We start from the raw sequence: 26,076 nt of genomic DNA, 5'->3' as shown, positions 1-26,076 counted from the left end.
GGGTGGGGTAGCCCCCTTCCGGTTCTTTGCCCCCGCATGGGAGGAGGTCTCCCCCGAAAACTAGTCCCCATATAACGGGGACAAGGCACCCCTTACCAATGCCGAGGGACGGGGGCGAACCCCTGCTCTATCCGTCCCCCCGTCCACCACCCACGGGCCGCTGGCACAGTGCACAAAATCCACAAAAATTATACTAATACACAATAAAAAATCCACAACAGATTCTACAATCACTTGCAAGAAATAATCTTAGAGAGGGAGAGAGAGATTAGACTAAGAGTGAGGGAGGGACAGAGCTTGAGAGGAGAAAGGAAGAGATGGTGTCACAAAGAGGATCAAGAGAGATACGGTATCAAGGCGAGAGAGAGACGGCATCGCTGGCTATGACGAGGCTAAGAGCCACTCAGGAGGAGGGGCTGTGGGGAACTGGGAAGAGAGGGAGGGAGAGGGAATTGGGAAGTGGGAAGAGACTCCGCGACAGGAGGAGGGGGTAGGCGGCGTCGTATATATAAAAAAATAATTTCGTTAAAACGACGTCGTTTTGGTAATGAAATTATTATTATTATATACGTATATATATATATTTTTTGGGCTTAGGGGTGGGAGAACCCTTAATTAATTTTATATTATAAGATTTAAACTTATATGTTATATAAAATGTTATATTAAAAATTATAAAATTAATTTATGTTATATTAATTTTATGTTGTAAGATTATCATACATGAATAATAAGTGGAGACGTTTGTATTCGAAGATGACTTGAGATGGATTGTGAATAGTAATGAGATGAGTTATGAATAGTAGTGAGATTTGTGAGTTAAAGTTGCTGAATAGTAATGAATAGTAGTGAGATGAGTTGAGATGAGCTGAGATCTCATTCGAATCCAAACACCTCCTAAGATTTCATATTATATTAATTAGCAATTTTGTATATAATATATATAATATAATATAAAAAATTATATAAAAAATAATTTATATATAATATAAAAAATGAGCCTTGCTAGATACAAGTAATTTGGTACACCAAACCGCGTACCGACATTGACATAAAGTTTTTTAAAGCCTTACTAGGTGCAAGTGATTTCGCTCGTTAAACCATGTACCAATGCTCACATGGCTTTTATTTATTAAAAAAAATAAAAAAAGAAAAATTTTGCGAGAAGAAGAAGGTTCTCTGTCTCATGAAAAATCATTTCCGTATTTAATTCGTACTGTTTTATTAAACGGATGTCTAACATGTTAGACTCGGTACGCGATTTGGTGCACAAACTCCCTTACAAGAAGACTTTTATATAAAAAATAAAAAAAAAAAAAAAAATATATATATATATATATATATATAGATACATTGATCCGGTTCGATTTAAATCGATTTTCAAAATATAAAAATTGATATTGAACCGGACTGGTTACGAACCGAGCCGAACCAAACCAAACCCGGTTTGATCGGTTCAACCGATTTTTAATTTTTTTTTTAAGTCCTTTCATCTCGTCTAACCCAAACATGTCTCAAGCGTCCAACTGTCCAAGCATGCTAGGCTTTTATGTAGTGGAGCGCATCTCACAGTATTCACCAGTCAGAAACGAAACCTCAAAAGTCCATGGCCATGCAATCGCTGACTTTGACCTCAGCCAGCTCCAAGGGAAATTTGCCACTAAAGTCGGAGCAACCACCCAAGCACGCATACACCTTAATTACATTCTAACATTTACCACGTTCGAAAATCTTTGAAATCTCAGGCAAAGGGCGCTTCTCTCAAATTCTTTTCCCAATTCTCTCAAACGCGTCAACTCGACTCGTCCGATCCCTTACTCAGTGACTCAGTCCCTTTTCAGCTAAATTCCACGCCATGCTTGCTCTTCTCTTACGCTCATCCGAAACTCCGTCGCTCGAACTCTCCTAGGTTTTTCTGATTTAGCTGCTGTTGCGAATTTATGCTCTTCACTTTGTCACCACCTCTGTTCTCTCTCTTCAAAGCTTCGATTCTCAAGCTCTTAAATTCCAAAGAGGTTTGGTCAATTCGATATATTTAGCGTGAATGAAGCCTTGTCCTGTAAATTGGAAGGTTTGGATTCTGGAAATGGTGTGGTAGTAGTTCTGGTGTGATTAGGGCTTTCGTGTTTTCTGCAAATCCGGGGTTTTTTTCCTCAACTCGAGCAATTCAAGGTTGGAATACAATTGGAAATCTGGGTTTTTGAAGTAAAATTCGGAGGAATTGGTTCTCTTTATAATCTAGGGTTTGTGGTCTAAAATATGTAAATTGATGGATTTAGAGGTTTTTTGTTTGCTTTTGGCGTCCTGGACGGTGAAAAACATGGTTTAGAAGCTAAATTTCCGCTGGGCTTTGTTGTATGTTGTGGAAGTTGGGTTTTTGATTTTGGTTTGAAGTGTAAATTTTGGGTTTTTGAAGTTGAATTTTAAAAAAATTGATTGCATGAAATCTAGGACTTCAGTGGCGAAGTGAGGTGAAGATATTATAGGAAATGTTTTATTCTCAGTTTATATTGGCCAAGAAAGGGCCACTAGGGACGATATGGATAGCGGCGCATTTGGAGCGGAAGCTACGGAAGAATCAGGTTGCCGATACAGATATTGGTGTCTCCGTAGGTAAGTTTTAATTCCTCGCTTTATGTTCCTTTGATTACGTTATCTTTAGTTCCTGAGGAAGGGGAGTAAGAGAAAATAAATTAAAGGTATTGTTTATTTTTTCAAGTAGTGGAGAACTTGCCTTAAATAGATGATTTTTTTTAAAAAATATATGGGTGGTGAAGGAAAAAAGCTTTGTGGTGTGTTGCTTTGGTTTTTCTGAAGGGGTTTGGTGTATACAACTTTTCTCAGTTAGGCCAAATGACGGGGGTATGCTAGGCCGAGTGAAGTGGGTTTTCTCCTTGTTTGTGTGGGCAACGAAATGTAAAACTTTTAGAATTGTTTCACTGTTTCTGTTTTCTTTTCCCATTTTCTCCGACTGTCTCTTAGTGGTCAGTATTTGAATCATTAATGAATGCCGTCCAGTAGCTTTTACAATAAGGAGTAGTTGTTCGTAAGTAGAGAAGCAAATCAAGATTTGATTCATAATCAAGCTAATTAAAAATTCATATTAGTAGCTTGGTACTGATTGAGTGCCTGTAAGCCATGCTTTTCTTTTTCACTTATCATTAATCTGACTATGCAAAGCCCTCAAAACCCAAGTAGTTAATTACTGGTAAACTAGTGCCTTGCAACTAATGAATATCCTAATTAGCACAAAAAAAGAAAGAAAAAGAAAACAGAGGCCTGTTGCTGTAGATGTATTGCTGTGCTAGTCTCCCCAGGGGTTTAGGTTCCATGGGTGTGTCCTGAAGGCTCTGCCCTGGGGTGGTTCACTTGTCATAAAAAAAAATATTGCTGTGGCACCAATTTTTGTAAAAACTTTATTAGATGCACGCCCAGTAGATAGAGCGCCAGTTTACTTACCCTCCAACAATCACATGCTTCCAAGATTAGTCCCATGTGACATGTCTAGTTGTAGATTAGTTAGTGGAAACATTTTAAAACATTGAAAGCTCGGTTTGAGGTGGTTTGAGCCAGAAAACATAATTATGGGCTTGAATGACATGGGATTGGGAGTCAATTGTCTACTGTAGCTATTGCCCAGCTGGTCTACACTTGATAACGAATTTGTAATGTGCTTTCATCACTCATTAGTATTGGACTCAAAGTTTTGAATTCTGTTCCGATGACCGTTCCGTTTGAAGTATTGGAACGGAATATTTCGATACCGGTACGTTTCGGTGTACCGTTTTGGGATAGACGTTATATGAATAAATTATATATATAATAACTAAATTCCAAAATAAAATCAATACAAGTCTTAAAAACATACATACCTTATAAACTTAATAATACTTCTCAATAGTCAATACAAGTCTTAAACACACATATTTATAAAACTCAATAAAATACTCAATAAACACACCTACCCATTCCTCCCTCAAGTAAATGCCGCCAATGTATATAACATTTAGAATGATAATCACAAGGACGTCCTTCTTCTCCAACTTCCCATAATGAAAATATTTTAAAAACATGTAAGCAACTTTTTTATTTTTTGCCTGAAAATCCCATCTCTTTTATTTATTACATGGTGGATGGAGACGTGTAATGACACATTGATCAGAAAAAGTAAAATAGTAGATGGAGAAGTGTATTGAGTTTACTGACACATTGATAAGAAAAGAAATTGGTGGGGGTAAATAAGAAGATGAGGAAATTACAGATATGCCATGGGATTCAAAATAATTACAAAAAAACCATGTTAATTTTTGGACTGAAATGTTCATTCCGGCCGGAATGACCCGAAACACACCGAAACGACTGGAATTGAATCCGGTACGAAATAGTCAGCCACATTATTCCGGTTACTGTTCAGTAATTTTATGATTTTCCAGTTCCTATGTGATAAATGTGTTCATCTTCTTGGAGCTTTAGCGGGGGGAGGTTCCTTGGATTGGACACTTTTATATTCTGAGGTTAGATGACCACCTCCTTGAGAATTTTCATGTTGGTCTGGTATGAAGGTCGTGGGGGGCTCTTTTCTATCAATTACTTTTGCAGAAGATTTCATTCTTTGGATACTTTGGAGCCGTCTGTTTACTGTGAGATTTCATGGCAGAAATCTTCTCTTCTTCTGATTTTGTTGGTGAATGTTTATGTGTAAATTTGTCAGCGAATTTCCATGTTAATTGAACGGCTAATAATATATCTTTTTTGATCGGTAAACAAAAAATTTAGTGATGAACTTGATAGGCATAACCCAAGTACATGGGAGAATGGCTAATGACAAATTGTGGTGTAGCTGTACCAATTTAATATGTCACTGAATTTCTTTGCCTTGTGACGTGTTTTGTGCTGGTCTGAACTGTGTGTTTGCATTTGCTTGAGTTCTTTAATACCCCCGTTTTGATGGTGAATATCCTATTTTGAAGAAACTAAATAACACAATATGATAAATAATATCTTGTTTCAAATCTTGTTGCCTTTTTCGGTTGTCCCTGATTTAGGTAATGAATTCTTTTTTTAACTTGCCTGATTTCCATGGTTGTGTTCTTTGAGCAGATTCAATTCTTTTTCCCGACGTCCCAATTGCGCTCCGGTTGTCCAGCCATCTACTGCTTGGTGTGGTGAGAATATATTCGAGAAAGGTTAATTATCTGTTCGATGATTGCAGTGAGGCTTTGCTTAAGATAAAGCAAGCTTTTCGCTCCACTGCCGTTGATTTACCACCTGAAGAGTCTACTGCACCATACCATTCTATCACGTTGCCAGAGACTTTTGATCTTGATGATTTTGAGTTGCCAGATAATGAAAATTTTCAAGGGTTAGTTCCAGATATTCAGGCTTTTTTTTATTATAAGTCAGATATTCAGGCTTTTTTAAATTAAAGCTGCACTTTATTGCACGTTATGGATATACTTTTGATGAACAAATTTTCTAGATTGTGTGGATCTTTCGATGGTTCTTGAGGCACAGGAGTGGTTTTGTTTTAATTTTCTGTTTGAAGGACCATTGTTCATTTAGCATTCTTTTCTATTATTTATTTGATAAGTTTATCAAGAAAGAAAATGTTTAAAGTGGCTTCATGATATGCTCTGGTTGATTTTGTTAGCAGCAGAAATTATAGATGCCTGCAGTCAAATATGTGGTTGAATTTGTATGGCATTTGGACGATGATTCCTTTATTGACGTTCAAGTGGAAGATTTTTTTTATCCATGTATAACCATTCAACTTTCTTACAGTAATTATGTTGATCATCACGTGAGTACAAAGGAGCAGATTACACTCCAAGATACAATGGAGGGTGTGATTTACTCAACATCACAGTTTGGATTAGATGGTTAGTACTTTTTGTTTTATTGTATGTCATTGTATGACAGTATGCCTTTCAATTATGTATGCACCAATAAAAAATAATTGCGGCATCCTGTGGCTTTTTTTTAGAGAGGTTTGGTGATGGTGACACTTCCCAGATTGGGTTAGACCTTGATGAGGTAATTCTGATGTAATCATTCCCAAATTTATATGATCGCTGTTTTATTATTTCTCTGGGAGCCCCTGTTATTATTACTAATTTGAGTGCCATATGAGCTTTTCCTTATGCTATTTTTTGGCCTATGCATGTATTGATTAACCTAGTTCTCGTCCTTTTTTTCACTTACTAAATTTTTTCTATCTTTTTCCTTAAAAATCTTTGGCAAACAGGAGCTGCTCTTAAGCAAGGTTGTAGCTCCAAGGCATGATGGAGGTTCAGAGTAAGTTCTTTATATCTGTATTGAATAATCATTTAATATCTTCTTAATCAAGGTTTAGCTTCAAGGCATTTGCGCTTTATGTGTGCACACCTTTCTATATTGCATATTTGCTTATGCAATTGCTTCTTCTACTCATTTCTTGATTGCAGAGGCAGGTGTTTTAAACTGCATTGCACTTTTATTTTTTTATTGGATGATAGTGTGGAGCTGATTGCCATCTCTCTTTTAAGATTTTCTGTGCGTTTTAAATTCTGCCTTTGACTCGTTTTGGATTTTATATGTGCGCTGTGTTCTTTATCTGTGCCCTTACTGTTACTTGCTATCTTTTATTTTATTTTATTTTTTTGTTTGGTTCTATGTAGCAAAAGGAAAAAAAAAAAAAGAACAGAAAAAGCATCTTAACTTCAGTGGATGGTTCAACATGGTTTTGCTTTGCACAAAATAGTATGATATTAATTTCCTGGTTGGCATAAACAGTGATCTTACGGCTTGCAAATAGTTTATGTTTTGGCTTATTTCGGTGATTAACTTATGCATCCTTGTGTGGTTGGTTATCATATATGTTTTCTTGGATGCACTGAAACTTCATTTTATCAGGACTTTATAGTAAGAGTGGAATAAAAATTTCATATAATCTATGAGTCAATAATTTTGTGGTTTTGAAGGTCTAAAGTATGTGAAAGGTGGTCTAGTCTGTAACGCTCCAATGGAAGGCCCAAACTACATGGCCTATACTCCAAAAGGACTAGTCAATGATACAACTGGAGTTCCATTGAAACCTTATAAAGAGCAAGAACTTCTCATTCTCAAGCAATGTGGGATCCCATATACCACCTATCCTTATCCATATCATATGGGGTGTCACAATCCACCCTCCTTAAATTTCCGACGTCCTCTTCAGGCCTGTCCATTATAGGTGGCACGGTTCAAGTTCCACATTCCTGGTTGGGATAGGCTCTGATATCATTTGTAATGCCCTAATGGAAGGCCCAAACCACATGACTTATACTCCAAAAAGACTAGTCAATGATACAATTGGAGCTCTATTGGAATCTTATAAAAAGTAAGAACTTCTCTTTCCCAAGCAATGTGGGATCCTATAAACCACCTACCCTTATCCATATCATATGGGGTATCACAGTCTCTATGGTCATGTTCACCTAGAAAAGATTGAAATTCGATGACCCTAAGGTGGTTGGGAAATAGGATTTAAGTGTCAGGTTAGGTTACTGGATTTCCTTGATAGCCGTTGCGTTAAGACTTTGAACAGCTAGGATTAGAGTTTCATGGTGAAGAAGGGCTTGTAAAAGTTTAGTGGATTTGGGGTGTCTAAGGGCTCGTTTGGATAGTGAGGTGAGGTGAGGTGAGATGAGATGAGATGGTTTTAGATGAGTTGAACAAAATATTGTTAAAATTTTATTTTTTAATATTATTATTGTTTTGAGATTTGAAAAAGTTGAATTGTTTTTATATTTTGTGTGAGAATTTGGGAAAGTTGTAATGATGAGATGAGATGAGATGAGATCGTTTCTCGATCCAAACAAGCCCTAAGAGGACTAGGGAAATTTTAAGGTTTGGAGGAGAAACAAATAGGAAAAATTAAGTTTTGGCTTTTTTCCAGGGCTGTGAACAGTGATCTGGGAGTAGTAATTTGGGCTTTTATGGAATTTTGGAGACTGTTGATGCAAGGGTGATTTAGGGTTTTTATTTGAGAAATCTTAGGAGATCTTACAAAAGTAAAATTCACAACCCCTAAGGGTTGGCTCAAGTTGTAAAGGCCTTGGTCTTGGTGGTATGTTCCCTCGAAGTTTAAGGTTCATATCCTTTTAGGTGCAAACAATTTTTAGGAGCCATCAAACTAGGGAACTTTAGGGGTGGCAACATGTGATACGATCCGTGAATCCAATACGAACAAGACACGAAAATAGCAGGTTTGGATTTGATTTAAATGGGTTTGGGCGAAAACGGGTTGACCTGTTAAGACACGATTAATAAAAAGGTCAATAACGAGTCAATCTGCTTCACCCAAAATCAACCCGCAATAACGTGTTTAAATTTTATTTCAAAATTACTATTATAGCCTTTTAACCCTAAAAACTAAACCCTAACTTATCACTATTTCTCATTCTCTCGCGTCAGTAACCCCAGCCCCCCACCGCTCTTGGTTGATGGCCTCCCTTTGTCTGCTGTGATGCTGTTTCTCTTGGTCTCCCTTTGTTTGCAGTCTAGTGTCTCTCTTGGTAACCTTCTTTGTCTCTGTCTCTGTCTCTGTCTCACTCCCTCAAGTCTCGGTCTCCTTCTGTTTGCCCTCCGGTGTATCTCTCAAGTCTGTCTCCCTCTCTCTCAAGTCTGTCTCCCTCTTTGTCTCTCTCTCTCAAGTCTCAACCTCCCTTTGTTCACCATCTGGAGTCTCAAGTCTCGGTCTCCCTCTTTATGTTGTCTGCCGTCTGTCTCGGGTTGACTATCTCAAGGGTTAAGCTCTCTGTCCCTATCTCTGTCTCTTTCTCTCTGTCGTCGTCTCAGTGTCTGTATGTCTCTCTCGCCGTCGTCTGTCTCAAGGGTTAAACTTTTTTTTTTTGATAAGTAATAAGAGATTTTATTTCCAAGAATAGGCATAAGCCCAAATACACATGACGTATACAAAGGAAAAGGGTTAAACTCTCTCTGTCGTTTGTGTCTCTCTTTCTTTTCATCGTCTGTCTCGTAGATCTAGGCTTCTCTTTCTTGTCTTAGGATCAAATTCCTTCTTGATAGACTTCTTCTTTGATTCCTCCCCCTAGCGTAGTAAGGAAAGAAGAGAGTATCCATCTATTCTCCTGGGATTTCTTTAACCTCTGTATTTACCTTTGTTTTCTCTCTTTTATATATAGAATTAGACAAAAATGGTTGTTTGAAGCTAGCTTCAGAAACAATATTTTCTCAGTCCCTCTGCACATTGTTGTGATGCCTTCGTTGCTTCTCCTTTCTTTGCCCCTCTCTTCCTCTATCGTCTCTGCCAAAATATGCTTGGGATTGTAACATCGATATTATTACAATATGCTTATGTTTATTATTTTTGGGTTGTAATATTTGTATTTCTCACCCACCCGTGGATAGCCCAAGTGGTAAGGGAGAACTGCGATTTAAGTAGGAGGCCATGGTGGTGGGTTGCTGTGCTAGTCTCCCCGAGGGTTTAGGTTCCATGGGTGATTCCTAAGGGCTCTGCTGTGGGGTGGTTCCCCTGTCATAAAAAAACATATTTGTATTTCTCAATATTTTTAGGTTTTTATTGTTAGGATTGTAATTTTGGACCTATGCTCGTATTTGTTATTATTGAATTTATAATATTGGTTTTATTATAGGTTAAAATTTGAAAAATATTGATATTTTTTGTTAGTAGGTATATTGTTTCTTTTTGGAGATGTTGTGATTACTAATAAATATATAATTTAATTTTTATGTAAAATTATGTTAATTAGGTCAAATGGGTTGTGTGGGTTAGTTCTATCCATTTATATAAAATGGGTTGAAATAGGTCGTGTCATGTTGACCCATTTTTAATTAATTATTAAACGGGTCGTCTTAGGGTTTGAAGATATGACCCATTTAGCTTAATGGGTTGTGTTCAGATTGACTCATATAGTTGAGGTCTATGACTTGACAATATGAACATGACCTGCGAACACAAATTGCCACCCCTAGGGAACTTCCCTTTGAATTAATTGAGGTGCACTTGCAGAAAACTCCTTGCCGAGAGCATGTGCACCCCGGATTAGTCGAGACTTTGTTCTTGAACACAGGGTGCCAATAAAAAAAAAACAAAAGTAAAATTCACAAGCTAATGTGGCTAGATGTAATACGTTAGATCTTTTAAGTAAAAATAATTTTACAATATCACGTACCACAACAAACTACATCAGTTTATGAACTTTATTTTCTTTAGATATTTTTGTGAACCAAACATTTCTCATTTTATTTTAAGAATCTTATGGTTTGACGGGAAATAAGGCTGTTGGAAGCCAAAGATGTTACTGGAAGGAGCAAAGGGGCGTAACCCAAGTGCATAAAGTATACAAAAGATACACACACAACTAGCAAGAAGGTGAAAAAGAGCAAATCCTTCAAATCTAATGGGTTGGAAACTTGGGGACTGTTGTGAGCTTTTATCTGAGAATGGAGATTGTTGAACTATACCGCGTTAACTACGTCACCTTCCTCCAAAAGTTTTCGAAAGTTCAGGCATTGCGCTCTTTCCAAATGCAGCACATCAGGCCATCCTCCAAACTTCTGAATTTGTGGCCACGACCAGGAGCCTGTCAACATGCCAATAAGTCCACCACCTTCTAGTGCATAAACCACTCAGACCAAAAGGTGTAAAAAATCGCAACCCATAAGCTCCTCGCCAGTTCACAGTGCAGTAAAAGATGATCGATATTTTTCCATTTTGCTTGCACATACAGCATAATTCCAATACTAAATATGTCTTTTTCTCAAGTTATCCATCGTTAAAATATTTCCAAAGGCAGCCATCCATACAAAGATAGCTACTCTTGTAGGTGCATTGTTTTTCCAAGTACACTTCCAGGGAAAGAAGGGCAAATTGAAGGGAGGAGCATTTTTCAAATAGGACTTTGCCTCGAACTTTCATCTCTTGGATGGAGTCCAACATTGCTTCTGCTCCTGCTCCACCTAAACGAGTACAATGGGTTGAAGAATAAAGAGAATACATCCTACTGCCAATCGTATGCTGGTCTTATAAAAGTAATATTCAATTGGAGCAATTTATCTGAGATCTGCCAGTGTTCTGCAACCGAAGCCTCCTTATGATGAGATAAATGAAACAATTCTGGGTATATTGTCTTCAAAGATTGGTCCACACATACTTGTCAAAAGGAAAAAAAAAGGTTCGCCCACACACCACACATCATTTCAGGATCTGGTTTAGACCCATCACACACCACATAATTAATAAAGTGCAAGAAGTCCCCCGCCTTCTCTTGATGTTTTTCCACACCCCAACCCCAAAAGGCCCACTGACCTCATTTGAACACCATAATTCCCACATGCTACCATATTTGGTTCCCACAGCCAATTGCCACAAATCCTCCCTCTCAATGGCTTTCTGCCATAGCCATTTTTGTAATGGGGCTATATTGAACAGGAGCAAAATTCTTATACCCAATTCGCCTGCAGCAATTGGGGTGTAGATTGTATCCCACCTGACTAGGTGGCTTCACACCTTGTAAAAGGATGGATTAACACAAACCTTAAGAGCATAATTACTGCTGAATTTTCATAATAGCATTTCCTATTGAATTGAAGGCATTCAAAGTTTAATTCTAAAACAATTTAAATTTTGATGAAAGTTTGACTGTGGTAAGAGTTGGATTCTATGAACTTTGACTACTAATTCCTAACTACACATTTGTTAGAAACAAATTAAATTTCAAAATATAAGAAAACCCAAAATATGATCGAATGGATCAAAAGTAACCCATGTGAAAAACATAAAATCATAGAAATACCATTGGCTCCGAAAATGAAACAAAAGTAAATTAAAATACAATGGCAAATGCTGTTTACACGTACAGCACAATATTGGGAGGTGGATCACTTTACATCCTTTTATGCTTAACTGTATGCCTATAGAAAGAGACTGGATGTTGTAGACAAACTACTTTGGAGCATATCCAAGTGAGGTGTGTTTGATGTTAAGTCAGTCTATAATGCGTTAATCCCCTATGATAACATCTTTCCATGGAAGACCATTCGGAGGATTAAGACTTCCTCAAGAGCGGCTTTCTTTGTTTGGACAGCTGCATTGGGGAAGCTCCTTACCTTAGAAAATTTGAGGAAGAGACATGTTATGGTGGTCGTGTATGTGCAAACGGGATGTAGAATTGGTGGATCACCTCTTACTTCACAATGGGGTAGCCGCCTTTTTGTGGCAATCTGCTTAACCTACATGGGCTAATATGGTCATGCCCAGAAGGGTGGTAGATTTGTTAGCGTGCTGGAAAGGGCAGTTTTAGAGTCCTCACAGGAAAACCTTATGGAAAAGGACCCCAATTTGCTAGGCGCTTATGGAGAGAGAAATTTTTTTACTTCTCTTTACCGCTGGGTGGCAGCCCACCTTTGTCTTCCCAATTTTGGTATTCCAGAATTTGTTGACCTATTTCCCCTCTCATTAGGTGTATTTGAAGCCTACTCTGTGTATTGCGATAATGTCTCTTTGTTTTTTCTTGCTATTAAAATTTATCATATGTATATAAAAAATCGCTTCTCTTGGGTGTGGGTGTGTGTGGAACATCCCAATCAAAAGACAAAAGGGTGTCATGCAAAGATGTGGGTGTTCGCCTGTATGTTAATTTTAAAATTCAGATTGCCTGTTTCCTCTTTATGTTGATATATTCTACTCCATGATTTTCACGTCTTCTCTTGAAGGCTTAAAGAGGCCATCAACTTTTTAGGCCACCTTTTTTATATATAAAGAAAAAAAATCACTTCTCATGGGTGTGGGGAACATAACAATCAAAAGAAAAAAGGGTGTCATGCAAAGATGTGGGTGGTTCAATTTTAAGATTCACATTGCCTGTTTCCTCTTTATGTTGATATATTTTGCTCCTAATTTTCACGTCTTCTCTTAAAGACTTAAAACTTAAAAGAGGCCGTCAACTTTTTAGGCCATCTTTGTTAGGTATGGGTTCTCTGCTGCTTTATCCAAATCATTCTGATCCCTGAACTTCTGACATACCTTATTCTTTGTTTGTTGCAGTGCTGATCAGCAGGTGTCCATCCAATCAGTGACACTTATGTCAAAGGATGGGAGTTATGAGGGGATAACTGAAGCTTCAGAAGCCATGCCCGTGAATGGAAGTGGAAATCAGGTTGATAACAAATCAGAAAATTGTCATAAGATGCTATTCTTTGTCTGTATTTTTTCATTGGCCTTTGCTTGATATATAAAATCACCCTTTCTGAACAGGTTGTAGGTCTAGCCACTGATACCGAAATGCTTGAGTATGCTCAGGCTCCATCCACTCCTGGATTATTGGAAGAGCCAGACTTGTCCAATGTTCAGGAGGCTTTGGCCTGTGATGATCATATGGAGTCAGAAGATCGCAATTTAATGGGATTAGTTGCAGGGGAGAGCACAGTAAATGCTGGCCAGAGGTTTGATCATCATCCTGGGGATAATAATACAGCGAATTTGTCTTCATGGAATGAATTTAATCCTAATACTGTTGAGGAGAATGGAAGCATTCAGGGTGACCTGGAGATTAAACAGGTTAAGCCACAGGGATTTGTGCCACCCACCCTATCGATTATGGAGTGCACGGCGGATGATAATTGCCTATCAAATTCTTTACCATCTTCAAATCCTGCTGATCAAACTAAACCCATTTGTCCGGTATCAGAATGTTCAGATGGGACCATTGGTATGTTGAATGGTCTGGACAGGGCTGAAGATATCCACAATGGAGTTGTTATAGACAACGAACCTAGTACACCCTTTGTCCATCAAACAGATATGAAATCTGCCTGCGCTAGGGTGGATGAAACCGTTGCATCTCCTGGTTGCTCTCATGTCACCTGTGATTTTGAGGATCCTGTTCGTAGAACTTTTTCAAGTAGCACCGGTGCACTAGAGTCAAAGGGCTATCTAGAGGATGACCAAGCATCCTCAAGACCTGAAATTCTCAATGATGTTGAAATTGATAATGACTTGGGAGTGTTATGCTCCCATAACAAAGCATCGGTTTCAAATGCTGTCTGTACATTGGAATCACCGGAGCATCCCGAGGTTGTAAATGTTGAAGCTCGTGCTTGTCAAGAACCAAACGAGAATGAGACTTTAAACCCTGTTGCTCACAAATTTACACTGTCAAATCAATCCCATGTGCTTCAGGCATGCAATTCCCATCTAAGCGAACCTAACATGCCATCTCTTGGAGGTATTAATTTAGGGGTTGTTCTGACTTACCATCAAGAGTTAATTAGTTAATCTTATTTTTTTGGTTTTTGGGCTGTTCTTATTTATTACATACAAACTAATTGTGTAACTAATCTGAGCTAGTGGTGTAAGGTGTATGTTAGCACGTACATCAAACCACCCCTGCGCCCCCCGAAATGTGTGCGCACCCACCTGCTTGTACCCGTTGATTAATAATTTCCCTTTGGTTTTAGGTGAAGAGTGCCTTCCAAATGATGTTACTGATGTGTGCTTAAAACAAAATCAAATTTCAGAGCCTACTCTATGTGGAGAAATTCAGGCAGGTTCCAGGATGTTAGATGAGCAACTGGACAATGCGGGCTCTGATGAGAGTCGGTTGAATAATTTAAATAGTTCTGGGACTTCTAACTTTCCTGCACCTGAAAAGATGCTCTCTCTACCAGAGGGGCTCACTGGTAAACCAAACGATTTTCTAGTAGAGTCTACACCAGCCAAAGAAGCACTTCCTGGCAGTGGTGGAGCTGGTGCTGGGATCAAACAAATCTCAGGAAAAAAGCGCAGTTTCACAGAAAGTACTCTAACGGTGCAGAGTTTAAATTCGGTTGAATCTTTTGGTATGACACGATCCAAGAGAACTGCAGAGTCGATTCCTGATGATGATGATTTGTTGTCTTCCATTTTAGGTATCAGATGATTTTTTCTTAATTCCTTATCATTAATGCATGTTTGTGATGGATAATTTCAATATCAATATTGGATGAGTGGGTGGGTCTTTCACCTCTTGTTTCCTGGAAGAACAGTAGTTAGAATTCTATTTGGCTTGGAAGGCTTGCAACAGTTAAAACATGGTTATGACTTAAATGAATATTTTGTTGCTTCAGTAGGAAGAAGATCTTCGGTTTTGAAAATGAAGCCTACTCCACCTGTACCTGAAACAGTATCCACAAAATGTCCCAGGTCTGCACCCCGGTCTAGTGTCTTGAAGAGGAAAGTGCTTATGGATGATACGATGGTGTTGCATGGCGAGTATGTTCTATTTCCTATTCCACTATGGTTCCACTCATGAACATACTGACACTTAATTTGTAGTTGACATGCTTATTCCAGTTTCTTATGATATTACTTAGATTATAGTGCACCATTCTCTTTCGGTGAAGATAATCAAAATAAGAAAGAAAAATTAATTCTGTTCTATTATTTTTTATGAATGTGGCTTTTATTGCTCAGTTAACAGAATTTAGTGGGGAGCTCATGTATGGAAACATATTTTTTTGATGACGTGGAATCCCAGAGACCGTGCCGATGCAACATCTATCACTCCAATTTGTCAAGTTTTGCCTTCTCCCCCCTCCTCCATCACCCACTGAACTGCTATCATTTTCTCATTTTCTAAAAAATGCTAATGATATTACTTATATATAAAAAAAATGCTAATGATATAACCTAGCACCTTTAACAATCCTTGAAAAGGAAAGCGCCATCCTTAGTTTGTCCTAAATTAGCTTCAGATCAAGTGGAATTTCCTTCTGCCGTAAGTATACCCAAAAGGTGAGGTCAAAGGAAGTTTTATGTAACTTACCAGTCAAGAGAAATATCTTGGACTGTTGTGAAAGAGACAGTTGATTCCATGGCTATACTCTTTGGCCAATATTTTGTGTAATTTCAATATGCTTTGTTCAGTAGCAGTAACACATGGATAATTTTTTCATCCGTATTATACTAGTGGGAACTGTTTAGTGGTTGCTGTTCCTTGCATATTTAAGTAACTATGGTTCCAATCCAGTGTTTCAATGGTGAACGAAGCATGCCTGATTTGATATGCTGTAGTTAAACTCTTACTTACAATCTTGTGTCTCTTAAGAACTACTAATGAAATTTCTTGCTTTTTTCTTTAGTACTATTCGTCAACAGTTGACAAGTACTGAAGACATACGTCGTGTTAGAAAGAAAGCTCCTTGCACTCCCCCTGAGATCTCGACTATTCTTAGACAATTCTTGGAAGATGAAATATTTAGTGAGCCCATTTTTACTGGTGAGTGCCTAGTGCTAAAGATTCAATCTGTTTGCATGAATTATTATTTTTAATATAGTTTTAGTTCTTATGTTAAAAGGCGTGTGTCCTGTTTTCATCTGGACTTAATTATTCATTTATTTTAGCTGTTTTTGTCTGTATGTCCCTTTTTTAGTAGCATCTTTTTATATGGATGCTCCTTAATCGAGAAGGACCTGGTGGCATATCCACTCACGAGACTTCCAGTCACTCTTTTGCGTGCCTGTGCATTTTGATTATGCTGCTGATGGATATCACTGGTTGCTTTTGATTAATGGGTATTCAGGTTTTCTTGTATGAATTTCACTGAACACAGATGCATAGTCGACCCTGATTAGTTGATGAGGATCCATCGGTGACCCCAACGTTATGAGGCCAACACTTGGTTAAGTTTTTGAGTATGAATGCATGTTCACCGAGTTCATGTAGTGCTGTATTCACAATATTTCAACTCATTTATTTTCTGAGTTTGGTGTTTTCTTGATTATGCTAGTTCTAAATAACAAATCAAGATCTGTTTATGGAATTGCTTCAACTATCAGTTCACTAGGTACCTGGTTTTTTCTGTTTCTTTCAGGTATGTCTGCCGGATTGATATTTTTGCATAGTGAGACATTTGATCTGAGCAGAACCAAGGTTTCTGAAAATGATCAAGGTAATGCTTCTTCAGAAGTAGCAAAGGATATGGAGTCTTCTGTTGGGCCAAAGGTTGCTGAAGAAAGTGAAATGAATGAGAGTACTGTAGCTGTGGGAGTCAGAAGTGATTTAGAAGCACAACCTGCTGACACTTCCATTCACACTGTGACACATCAGGTCAAAGTTTATGACTTTGGATCTCGTGATATTGATTCTCAAGGTCAGATAAAGGCAGTTTCTGATGTACAGGAGCTTAAAAGTTCTCGAGATGAACCCTTGGGGGAGATACCTGAAATAGAAATTGAGAGAGGGAGTGTCGAAGTTGCTGAACCTGTAAATTGCTCAACTGATCCTGTTTCTGTAGATATTTGCAACGTGACAGCTGACTTGGCAGTGCAGCCAGCTCTTGTTGATAAAACCAATGATCCATCTGCTTTTCTGCCAAAGGATGTATTATGCATGTCACCTGATAAGAAATTGGATTCTCAAACTGTCGAGGGGGATGCTTCTATGGAGGATATAAGCAATGGGAAAGCAGTTAATTCCCTTGAAATTATACAAGGTGATGTTGGAATAGGAGCAGATGTTCAGTCACATTGTCTTAAACCTGCAGATGGTGATAAAGCTTCACTTGCAAGTGAATTTAATATCCTAGGTTTTGAAAATGGTACCCAAACTTTGGAGGAAACAGAACATAATAAGAATGAGGATGTAGTCCTGCCTGCCGAGTTTGGTTGTGAGGAGAAAGACCCTCTTACTTGCAGTGGAGAAATTAAAATAGACTCTATGGATTCTGTAGAGCTTCAATTGGATGTGAGTAATGCTTCTTTGAATGATAAAGAAAATCTAAACTGTCCGGAGTCTGATCCACAGAGTATCATGGATGGAGAAATTCCCGCCCTTGACCATCCTGGTGTTGAAGATCATAGGGTAAGTTGTAGTCTTCATCCTTTTTTTAATAGTTTTACTCTCTCCTTTCAGTTTACTCTGACATGCACATCTATATGCATGTACGTGTGAATGCATGGACTCACTAGTTGTTGCATAAAATATGGTCCGCTGGCAAGTTACTCTTTTCCTTATTGGGCATTCTTTTGGTATAGTCTATATTTTTCAGGCACATGGCCATCTTCGCAATTATGTTTTGTATTATATTTCAGTATTTTTACTATAGGCCCCATTTGGATAGTGAAAGTGTTTAATCTCATCTCATCTCATCATTACAACTTTCTCAAATTTCTACACAAAATATAATAAAAAATTCAACTTTTTTAATTCCCAAAACAATAATAATATTAAAAAAGAATATTCTAACAATATTTATTCAACTTTCATCTCATCTCAACTCACTATCCAAATGGCACCATAATGTCTGGAAGTTCTCTCTTATATTTCTCGTGCATGATTTAAATAGAATCTTTGGCTATATGTTGCAGGGTTTTGAAGATGCCACAGTTGAGAATGACACAGGTTCAATTTTTCTTTCTTTTGTTTGTCATTGATACTCAATTTAGAAATTTGATAGTGTCCTAGACATTAGTTGTGTGACCTTGTGAAGTGAATTACTTCATGAAGTTGTTTTAGCTAAATAAGCTATAAAGATTTCAGAATACTTGCAAATTTCCCATGAGAGTACACTATTTCTGTGCTAGTTTCACAATCTCTAAAATCTAAAAACGGAGGAGCTACTTTTACTTTAACTTTTCATTCTGTATTGCTGTGGGGTTTGAGATACGTATGAATTGCTAATGAGATATGCCTCTTATGGGTGACAGTGTTGGTAATCTTGTTCATTTTGGAGTGGTATTTGCTGCGGTTTTAATTCATAGAAACATCTTTTACTGATTCTATGTTAAATTGGTGGCCCTTGGTTCCTCTAATATATAGTCTTTTGCCTTCTCCCAGAATTCCTGAATGTAGATGATAATGAGGTAGCTGAAGAATACGATGAAAGTATGCCATGTACTGAAGAAACTCGTCTTTTTGAGAACAGTGGATGGTCTTCTCGCACCCGGTGTGTATGCCTCTTTTGTTCAGTTTTATTTCTTAATACTCGGCAGTAAATTTTGCCCTGCTAAGAAAGATGCTAGAGACTAGATTTTCTCTTGCCTGTCACTTCACTGACTTTTGGATGGTATCAAAATATCAAACTGATCATAATTGTATATTTAGGCTTACCTACCATGGTCGATGTTGATTACACACTGTTCTCTTTTGTTTAGCAAAGGCTTTGGAGTGGAGATAATAGGTGGTTGTCAATTTTGTTTCTCCTGTTAGAACTGCCAGCACCATAGATAGGGCAGCTTATCATAACACTGCTCTCAAGTTGTTTAATAGTCTGGGTTCCTGGTTTTTACCATGTTTTACCCGAACCTGGATTGAGTATTTGGAAAGATAGGCTGATGATTTGGTTTAAGGTTTTCGAGATTCTGATTGACTTCATGATGTGTCTAATAACTAGGACACAACCTCCACACTGATGACATGTCAGATTGAAAATTTAAAATTGGAAGTTTAAGTTTTTCATGCAAATTAGTTTGTCATGTCAATGATGTGGAGGGTGTCAAGTAGGACTCATCTCATTATGAACACAACTAATCTGATAGACTTCTGTAATGATTTGAGTAAGAATTCTTATCAGTCCATATTGATTGACTCAAACTTGAACAACTTAATGATGTTCTGTTTTTTCTCAATTTTTTTAGGGCTGTTGCCAAGTATCTACAGACATCATTTGATAAGCAAGCTTTACAGGGAAGAAAGGCCCTCACCATGGACAATCTATTAGCTGGTAAAACTCGTAAGGAAGCATCGAGGATGTTTTTTGAGACGTTGGTATGTATGTTAAACTTTTCCTGGTTGAAGTTATATTTTATCTTGCTCCCTTCTCTTCCGAGATTTAGTGGAGAGCTTTTAGTGAAACCTTTATTTAACAAGTAAAACAAATTTTATTAATAAGAAATAGGCAAAGCCTAACTACATAAGATGTGTACAAGAGAATGTACCAAATTAGGAGCTAGATATAGATGCAAGGAATCAGGAGACTAAGTTCCTCGATGTCTTTTGCTATAGCCCAAAGGAATGATGTATTGAAAAGGAATCCTTTAAGATCATTCAGAGTGTTCTCGATCATTCAAGAGCTAGATATAGAATCTCGACCTTCCTAGGCATAGCCCATGCTAACCCAACTGTGCTGAACAAATTATTCCATGGGGATCTAGCAACCTTACAATGGAGGAGCAAGTGATCCACTGTTTCTCCACTATTTTTGCACGTATGGCACCAATCAATAAATGATGATCCGGCATTTCCTTAGATTCTCCGTGGTCAGAATCTTTCCCAAGGAGGCTGTCCATACGAAGAAGGCAACCTTAAGAGACTCCTTAGTCCAAATGCTCCTCCAAGGAAAACAATCGTTAGCTTGAGTAGTGATGACCTTATCGAATGAACGTATAGAGAATTTACTTTTCTCAGAGTGAATCCAAAGCATCTTTTCCATTGGATGGAGCCTTGATCCGCCTTGCAAAATGCCAACATATCATCAGCAAACAATAAATGAGAAATATCAATTGTGCCTTGGTTGGTATCCCCCACTGAAAAACCTGCGAAAAAACCACCACCAGTTACAAGAGACAACTTTTTATCGAGAGCACCCATGACAATGGCAAACAGTAGAGGAGAGAAGGGATCACCCTTTCTCAATCCCTAGGAAACACTAAAGAAGCCAATTGGATCACCATTCACTAATATCGAGAACCAGACTGTGGAAACACAATGCCTAATCCATAAATTTCGTTTCTCACCAAATCCATGCCTCCCAAGCAAGTAGCTAGGAATTCTCAGTTGACATAATCATAAGGCCTTTTCCATATCTAATTTACACGACACCTAGTACTCCTGACTTAATTCTTCTATCAAGACATTTGTTGGCAATTAGCACCGAATCTAAAATTTGTCTAAAGCATTGTGTCTTCAAAATGGTTTTCTCATCTTATTAGGTGGGGTTTGGTTAATGAGATGAGATGAGATGGTTTTAGATGAAAGTTGAATAAAATATTGTTAGAATATATGTTTTTAATATTATAATTTTTTTGGAGATTTGAAAAAGTTGAATTGTTTATTGTATTTTATGTGAGAATTTGTGAAAATTGTAATGATGAGATGAGATGGTTTTGGTATCCAAACTGAGCCTTAATGACTTTCAAAATGATCTTAAACCACCTCATTCACACGGCTAATTGGACGATAATAATCCTCAATATCTGAAGCCCTGGTTATCTTGGGGATGAGTGCAATTAAAGTAGCTTTGAGGCTTTTCTCAAAATTCCCAAACGAGAATAGTTCCTGGAATACCCTTATAACATCCTCCTTGATCACCTCCCAACAAGACTGAGAGTGCCATAGTGACCTGACTATACATGGTGCTTTGTCTCTAGTCATTCTTCTAACCATTGGATGAACCGCAACCTCTTCAAATGGTCTCTCCAACCAAGCAACATTTGGTTGGTCATTTGTCTAAAATGTTAGTCCATCAAGTTTTGCATGGTCTCTATGTTGGTCCATTCATGGTGAAATGTGAGGGTGCTTGCTCTTATTAATTGATAGAAATTTTGGTATTGGAAGTCCGAAAGATGTGTACATGCATGAAGTTGTGGGTGGATGATGATAATCGAATTTTTATTAATAAACACAGATTTGGTTGAGAAATTCCATTTCATTTTCCATAAAAGCAACATTTGGTTGGTCATTTGTCTAAAATGTTAGTCCATCAAGTTTTGCATGGTCTCTATGTTGGTCCATTCATGGTGAAATGTGAGGGTGCTTGCTCTTATTAATTGATAGAAATTTTGGTATTGGAAGTCCGAAAGATGTGTACAACATGCATGAAGTTGTGGTTGGATGATGATAATCGAATTTTTATTAATAAACACAGATTTGGTTGAGAAATTCCATTTCATTTTCCATAAATTATACATTTCATCCCTAAAAAAATCTCAAGTTGGTTTGGAGGGAGAGGAACGAAAGAAGTTTTGAAGATCAAGCATAGTCAATGGAAGAGCTTAGAAGTCTATTTTTCAGTACTTCATTGGTTGATTGTAATTGATTTTCATGGCTTGTCGTTTCATGAATTCCTTGTATCTCTAAACTAAGCACGCCTAGGCGTTGCTCTTGTATATGTCCCGTATACTTGGGCTTTTGCCTATTCTTTTGAACAATAAAATCTTGTTTACCGATCCAAAAAAAAAAAAAAAATCTCAAGTTGGTCCTTGTCACATATTCCTTTGGGTTTTCTAAAATGTTTCATTTTGGTTTCCCCCCTTATGAGGATGAATTGCAGTGACAGAATTTGCTGCCCTGTCGGTATTTTAATGGTGTGGCATATATTGAAACACCTGACTATAAAATATGGAGGATTGAAACACCTGACTATAAAATATGGAGGATTGAAACACCTAACTATAAAATCTGAATCCTCCATAGATCTACTCAAATTACCGCCTGATTTGCCTCCCCTCGCAGCTATTAACTCGACCACCTGTTGGAGCATTACCCATTCAGTCCCAACACACATAAAACTGATGACCACAAGGCCCTAGCCAATTCAATACACAAAAAATGAAGCAACAATGATTGAAAGTTCCCTGCTCTTCTCGCTTATAGAACACCAATTCATCACTCCTATTTTCCTCCTTAAGTTATCCATGGTTAGAATCTTCTCTAAAGCTGTCCATACAAAGAAAGACATTTTAGAGGGGGACTTGTTCCTCAACTTGCTTTTCCTAGGAAAAGAGTGTTCAGTTGCCAGATGTAGAACTTAATAGTAAAGATCTAACCTCAAAACTTTTTCCTTCTAGAGTAAATCCACTCCATCCTCAAGGTTTTCTCTCAATCTAACAGGGCTGAGAAGCGAAGAGACCAAATCCACTTCTCAATCCCTCAGTAGTCTGATAACAGAAATGGTCCACTGTGGATAAATTAGAAATTGGTAAAGCTCATCAATTGATGTCTCTATGCAACACGAGATTCTAAAGAGCTGAGTAGACTACTTTGCGGGCTTGATCTCCCCACGCCACATGTAGCAAAATCTGATTTTGGATTCATCTCTCACCTCATATGTAATTGATTAGGAGAATTCTCCCCATCCTTGGCAAATATGCTTCTGCATTTGTACTCTGAATGGCCCATTGACCCCATCAAAGTGCCATCCACCCCACATACTTCAATAATTACTTTCCTCCAATGATTGCCGTAAATCCTCCATCTCCATTGGATAGCGCCACAACCATTTGTCCAATAACGCTCAATTAAATACTATCAGGTTTGTCTTCCAAACTGCCTGAAGAAATCCATGTACATATTGTAGGCGTACTAACTGGATGACATATGGCTTCACCATCTACTCCACCCCACGAAATCCTCCTGAAGCTTCTCAATACTATAGGCTTGGCCATACCTACCGACTTGGGAAGAGGGACAGAAAATATGTAGGCAAGTTAGAAACCGTGCTCCCAATCAAAGTGATTTGATCCCCTCTAGTCAAATAAAGACACTCCCATCCCGCCAATCACCTTCCTATTTGCTCAATGATATTTTCCCATAGTGATTTTACCTTGTACAACTACTAATAAAAAAAATTACCTTGTACGATGTCCCCCCGGAATCTGGATAAATGCCAATACTTCATAGGCAATGATGTTACGCTACAACCTATAATAGAAGCCAATACCCCAATGTATTCCACATCATTGGTGGAACCCAACTCTAATTCAGCCAAATTGACTTTCAACCCTGAAATACCCTCACAATGTAGTAGCAAAATTGCTAATGTGAGAAGTGTTGTGGATTATACTCACTAGATATCAATGTGTCATCGTCAAATAGGAAATGAGACACTGGCAGCTTGTCCTTACTCCTTTTCCTGTTGAAAAACTTGATAGAACTTCCCAGTCCACCACCGCACCGTTGCTCAGTGCTTCCATGACCATCGTGAAGAAAAATGGATCCCTTTGATGCAGATTGTGGGAACTTTTGAAGAAACCAATGGTGTACTGTTAATCAACAAAGAAGCCCCAAGGGAGGCCCAAGGCACATCTGGGCCTATACTTCAAAATGATTAGTTAATGATACAATTAGAGCTTTATTAGAACCGTTATAAAGAGCAAGAAATTTTCATTCCCAAGCAATGTGGGATCCCATACACCTCCTATCTTTATCGCTTATTAGAATGAAGTATCATAATCTCCACCCTTATATTCTTGACGTCCTCGGTGGGCTAGTCCATCGTATGTGACAACTCAAGTCCCACATTTCTGGTTGGGATATGTTTTGATACCATTTGTAAGGCCCAAAGGAGAGACCCAAGCCTCATTTGGGCCTATACTCCAAAAAGACTAGTTAATGATACAATTATAGCTCCATTGGAACCATTATAAAGAGCAAGAACTTGTCAATCCCGAGCAATGTGGGATTCCATACACCACCTACCCTTATCACTTATCAGAATGGGGCATGGTAGAAATACAATATGCTATCCACATAATCGATAGGTTTTGCTTGCATGCATTAATGCATCCTGTATATTTTGACGTGTCTTTAATATGCACTTGCGGTCACGTATGGGGCTGTGCGTATTCAAGCATGCATGATGCATGTGTGCTTAAGATGAAAGGTTTCTAGGACAAAAGTGTGGTGCAGTCATGATGTATGAGGACTGGAGTCTAATTTTGAAGGTTAGCTTTGTACTGTTATAAATTCTACTTACCCTCCTATAAAAATGAGAATGGGGGAACTGGATGCTGAACCGCAACCTGTGGAGTATTTGGGAAGGATGAAAGTTGATTTCTTAAGCAATGTTTCCAAATCAGTAACTTTTAGATCACTTTTACGAGGGTCTTTATTTAGTTTTGCTTTCTGAGTCTGTCTCCCCCCACCCCCCCCCAAAAAAAAAAAAGAAAAAAAAGAAAGCAATTTCAGATTTTTTCCCCAGTGCGTAGTAAGGATACTATTTGCTAATTTATTAAATCACTCTTTTGCAGGTTCTTAAGACAAGGGATTACATACACGTAGAGCAGGCAAAGCCCTTTGACAACATAAATATAAAACCTCGAGTAAAGCTCATGAAGTCGGATTTCTGATATCTTACATAGGAAAGGCAGATACAGTTGAAAAGAACCATGTAGTTTTAGTGTTATGATGCTCGGCAGGGATGGGGGATTTTTTTCCTTGGTTATATATTTTTTCTTATCTAATTATGTATTTTTATCTATAATTTGTAGGTTAGGAATTGCCTTTTGTTAGTCCATGTAACTTGTAGTTTTAACATCGGGTCGTCGACGATGTTGATTCTAGCAATAGCGTTGTAGTGTGAATCATATTTATATGTATATATCTGTAAAATATCACCATTTGCATTGAAGATGCCCATTTATTTGTTTGGTGGAAGGGGAAAGAACACAAAAATCGACCAATCATGTGTTGTAAGTTCTTAGCAAAGTATGTTGCGAAATGTTTTTCTTCTCAGGTACTATCAGGATCTAGCGTTTTGAGTAAAAGGGAGGGCTAGTTTTATACTCATTACTGTTCTTGAATCTTCTGGTTAATAATAAAAACTGTGAGACGTTTTTAATTTGTACGTACATCTGTTTTTTCACCGTAGATCTTAGACTTTGTGCAGGAATCTTAGTTGACACCATTTATGAGTAATTTGTTGAATTTATAAGTGATTTATAACCATGTCTCGTGGGCTCTGACGCCTAAAAGACCGAAAATAGGAAAGAAAAATTACAGGTTCCGTGAATGAATTATTTCCTTTTCCATGGAGGTGGGCTGAACATGGAACAGCTTGTAGTTCCTTCCGGGTCCAGGTGGTAAGTGTGAACGTCCGGACCTTAAATCTGGAAAGCTACGTTGAAATCATCTACATATTCCATCTTTCCAACCATAATTCTTAATTACGTAACGAGAATACATTAAAGGGAAATGATTTATAGAGCTGAATCTAAGATAATATTTATTTTTTTTACAGTAGATTTTACCTTTTTTCAAAGCGTGTAAGACAGACTTAGGGCATGTTTAGACACTCAATTTTTTTGAATTCTCAAAATTTTTATAATTTCATTTCTAATCATCGGTCAATCATAACACTTTACAATTTGAAATTTTT

General features: G+C 37.8%; 1 protein-coding gene across 3 annotated transcripts; it reads left to right on the top strand.

The window, feature by feature from the left end:
• The first annotated feature begins 1,713 nt into the window (after positions 1–1,713).
• On the top strand, positions 1,714–25,329 carry LOC109018877 (sister chromatid cohesion 1 protein 4-like). Of its 3 annotated transcripts, none has more exons than XM_019001080.2 (15): positions 1,714–2,613; positions 5,101–5,362; positions 5,782–5,879; positions 5,984–6,033; positions 6,245–6,294; positions 13,049–13,160; positions 13,259–14,228; positions 14,521–14,910; positions 15,109–15,253; positions 16,123–16,259; positions 16,855–17,843; positions 18,350–18,383; positions 18,819–18,927; positions 19,619–19,748; positions 24,950–25,329. In XM_019001080.2, exons 1-15 carry the CDS (start codon positions 2,490–2,492, stop codon positions 25,046–25,048), a joined length of 3,699 nt encoding a protein of 1,232 aa, XP_018856625.1. In that variant the 5' UTR covers positions 1,714–2,489; the 3' UTR covers positions 25,049–25,329. The 3 variants fall into 3 exon arrangements, with proteins under 3 accessions (XP_018856625.1, XP_018856621.1, XP_018856615.1); XM_019001076.2 differs by having other exon boundaries at positions 14,461–14,910; positions 15,112–15,253; XM_019001070.2 differs by having other exon boundaries at positions 14,461–14,910.
• Positions 25,330–26,076: the final 747 nt, after the last annotated feature.

This window comes from Juglans regia, chromosome 11 (genome assembly GCF_001411555.2).
Source record: "Juglans regia cultivar Chandler chromosome 11, Walnut 2.0, whole genome shotgun sequence".
Taxonomy (NCBI): domain Eukaryota; kingdom Viridiplantae; phylum Streptophyta; class Magnoliopsida; order Fagales; family Juglandaceae; genus Juglans; species Juglans regia.
This window is presented reverse-complemented; position numbering and strand designations above follow the sequence as displayed.

Bases quoted from the DNA above. Each gene is read 5' to 3' on its own strand.
- LOC109018877 (XM_019001070.2), top strand. From the start codon at position 2,490: ATGTTTTATTCTCAGTTTATATTGGCCAAGAAAGGGCCACTAGGGACG. The intron at 5,363-5,781 runs GTTAGTTCCAGA...ACTTTCTTACAG, and splicing joins GATAATGAAAATTTTCAAGG to TAATTATGTTGATCATCACG. The intron at 16,260-16,854 runs GTGAGTGCCTAG...TGTTTCTTTCAG, and splicing joins TAGTGAGCCCATTTTTACTG to GTATGTCTGCCGGATTGATA.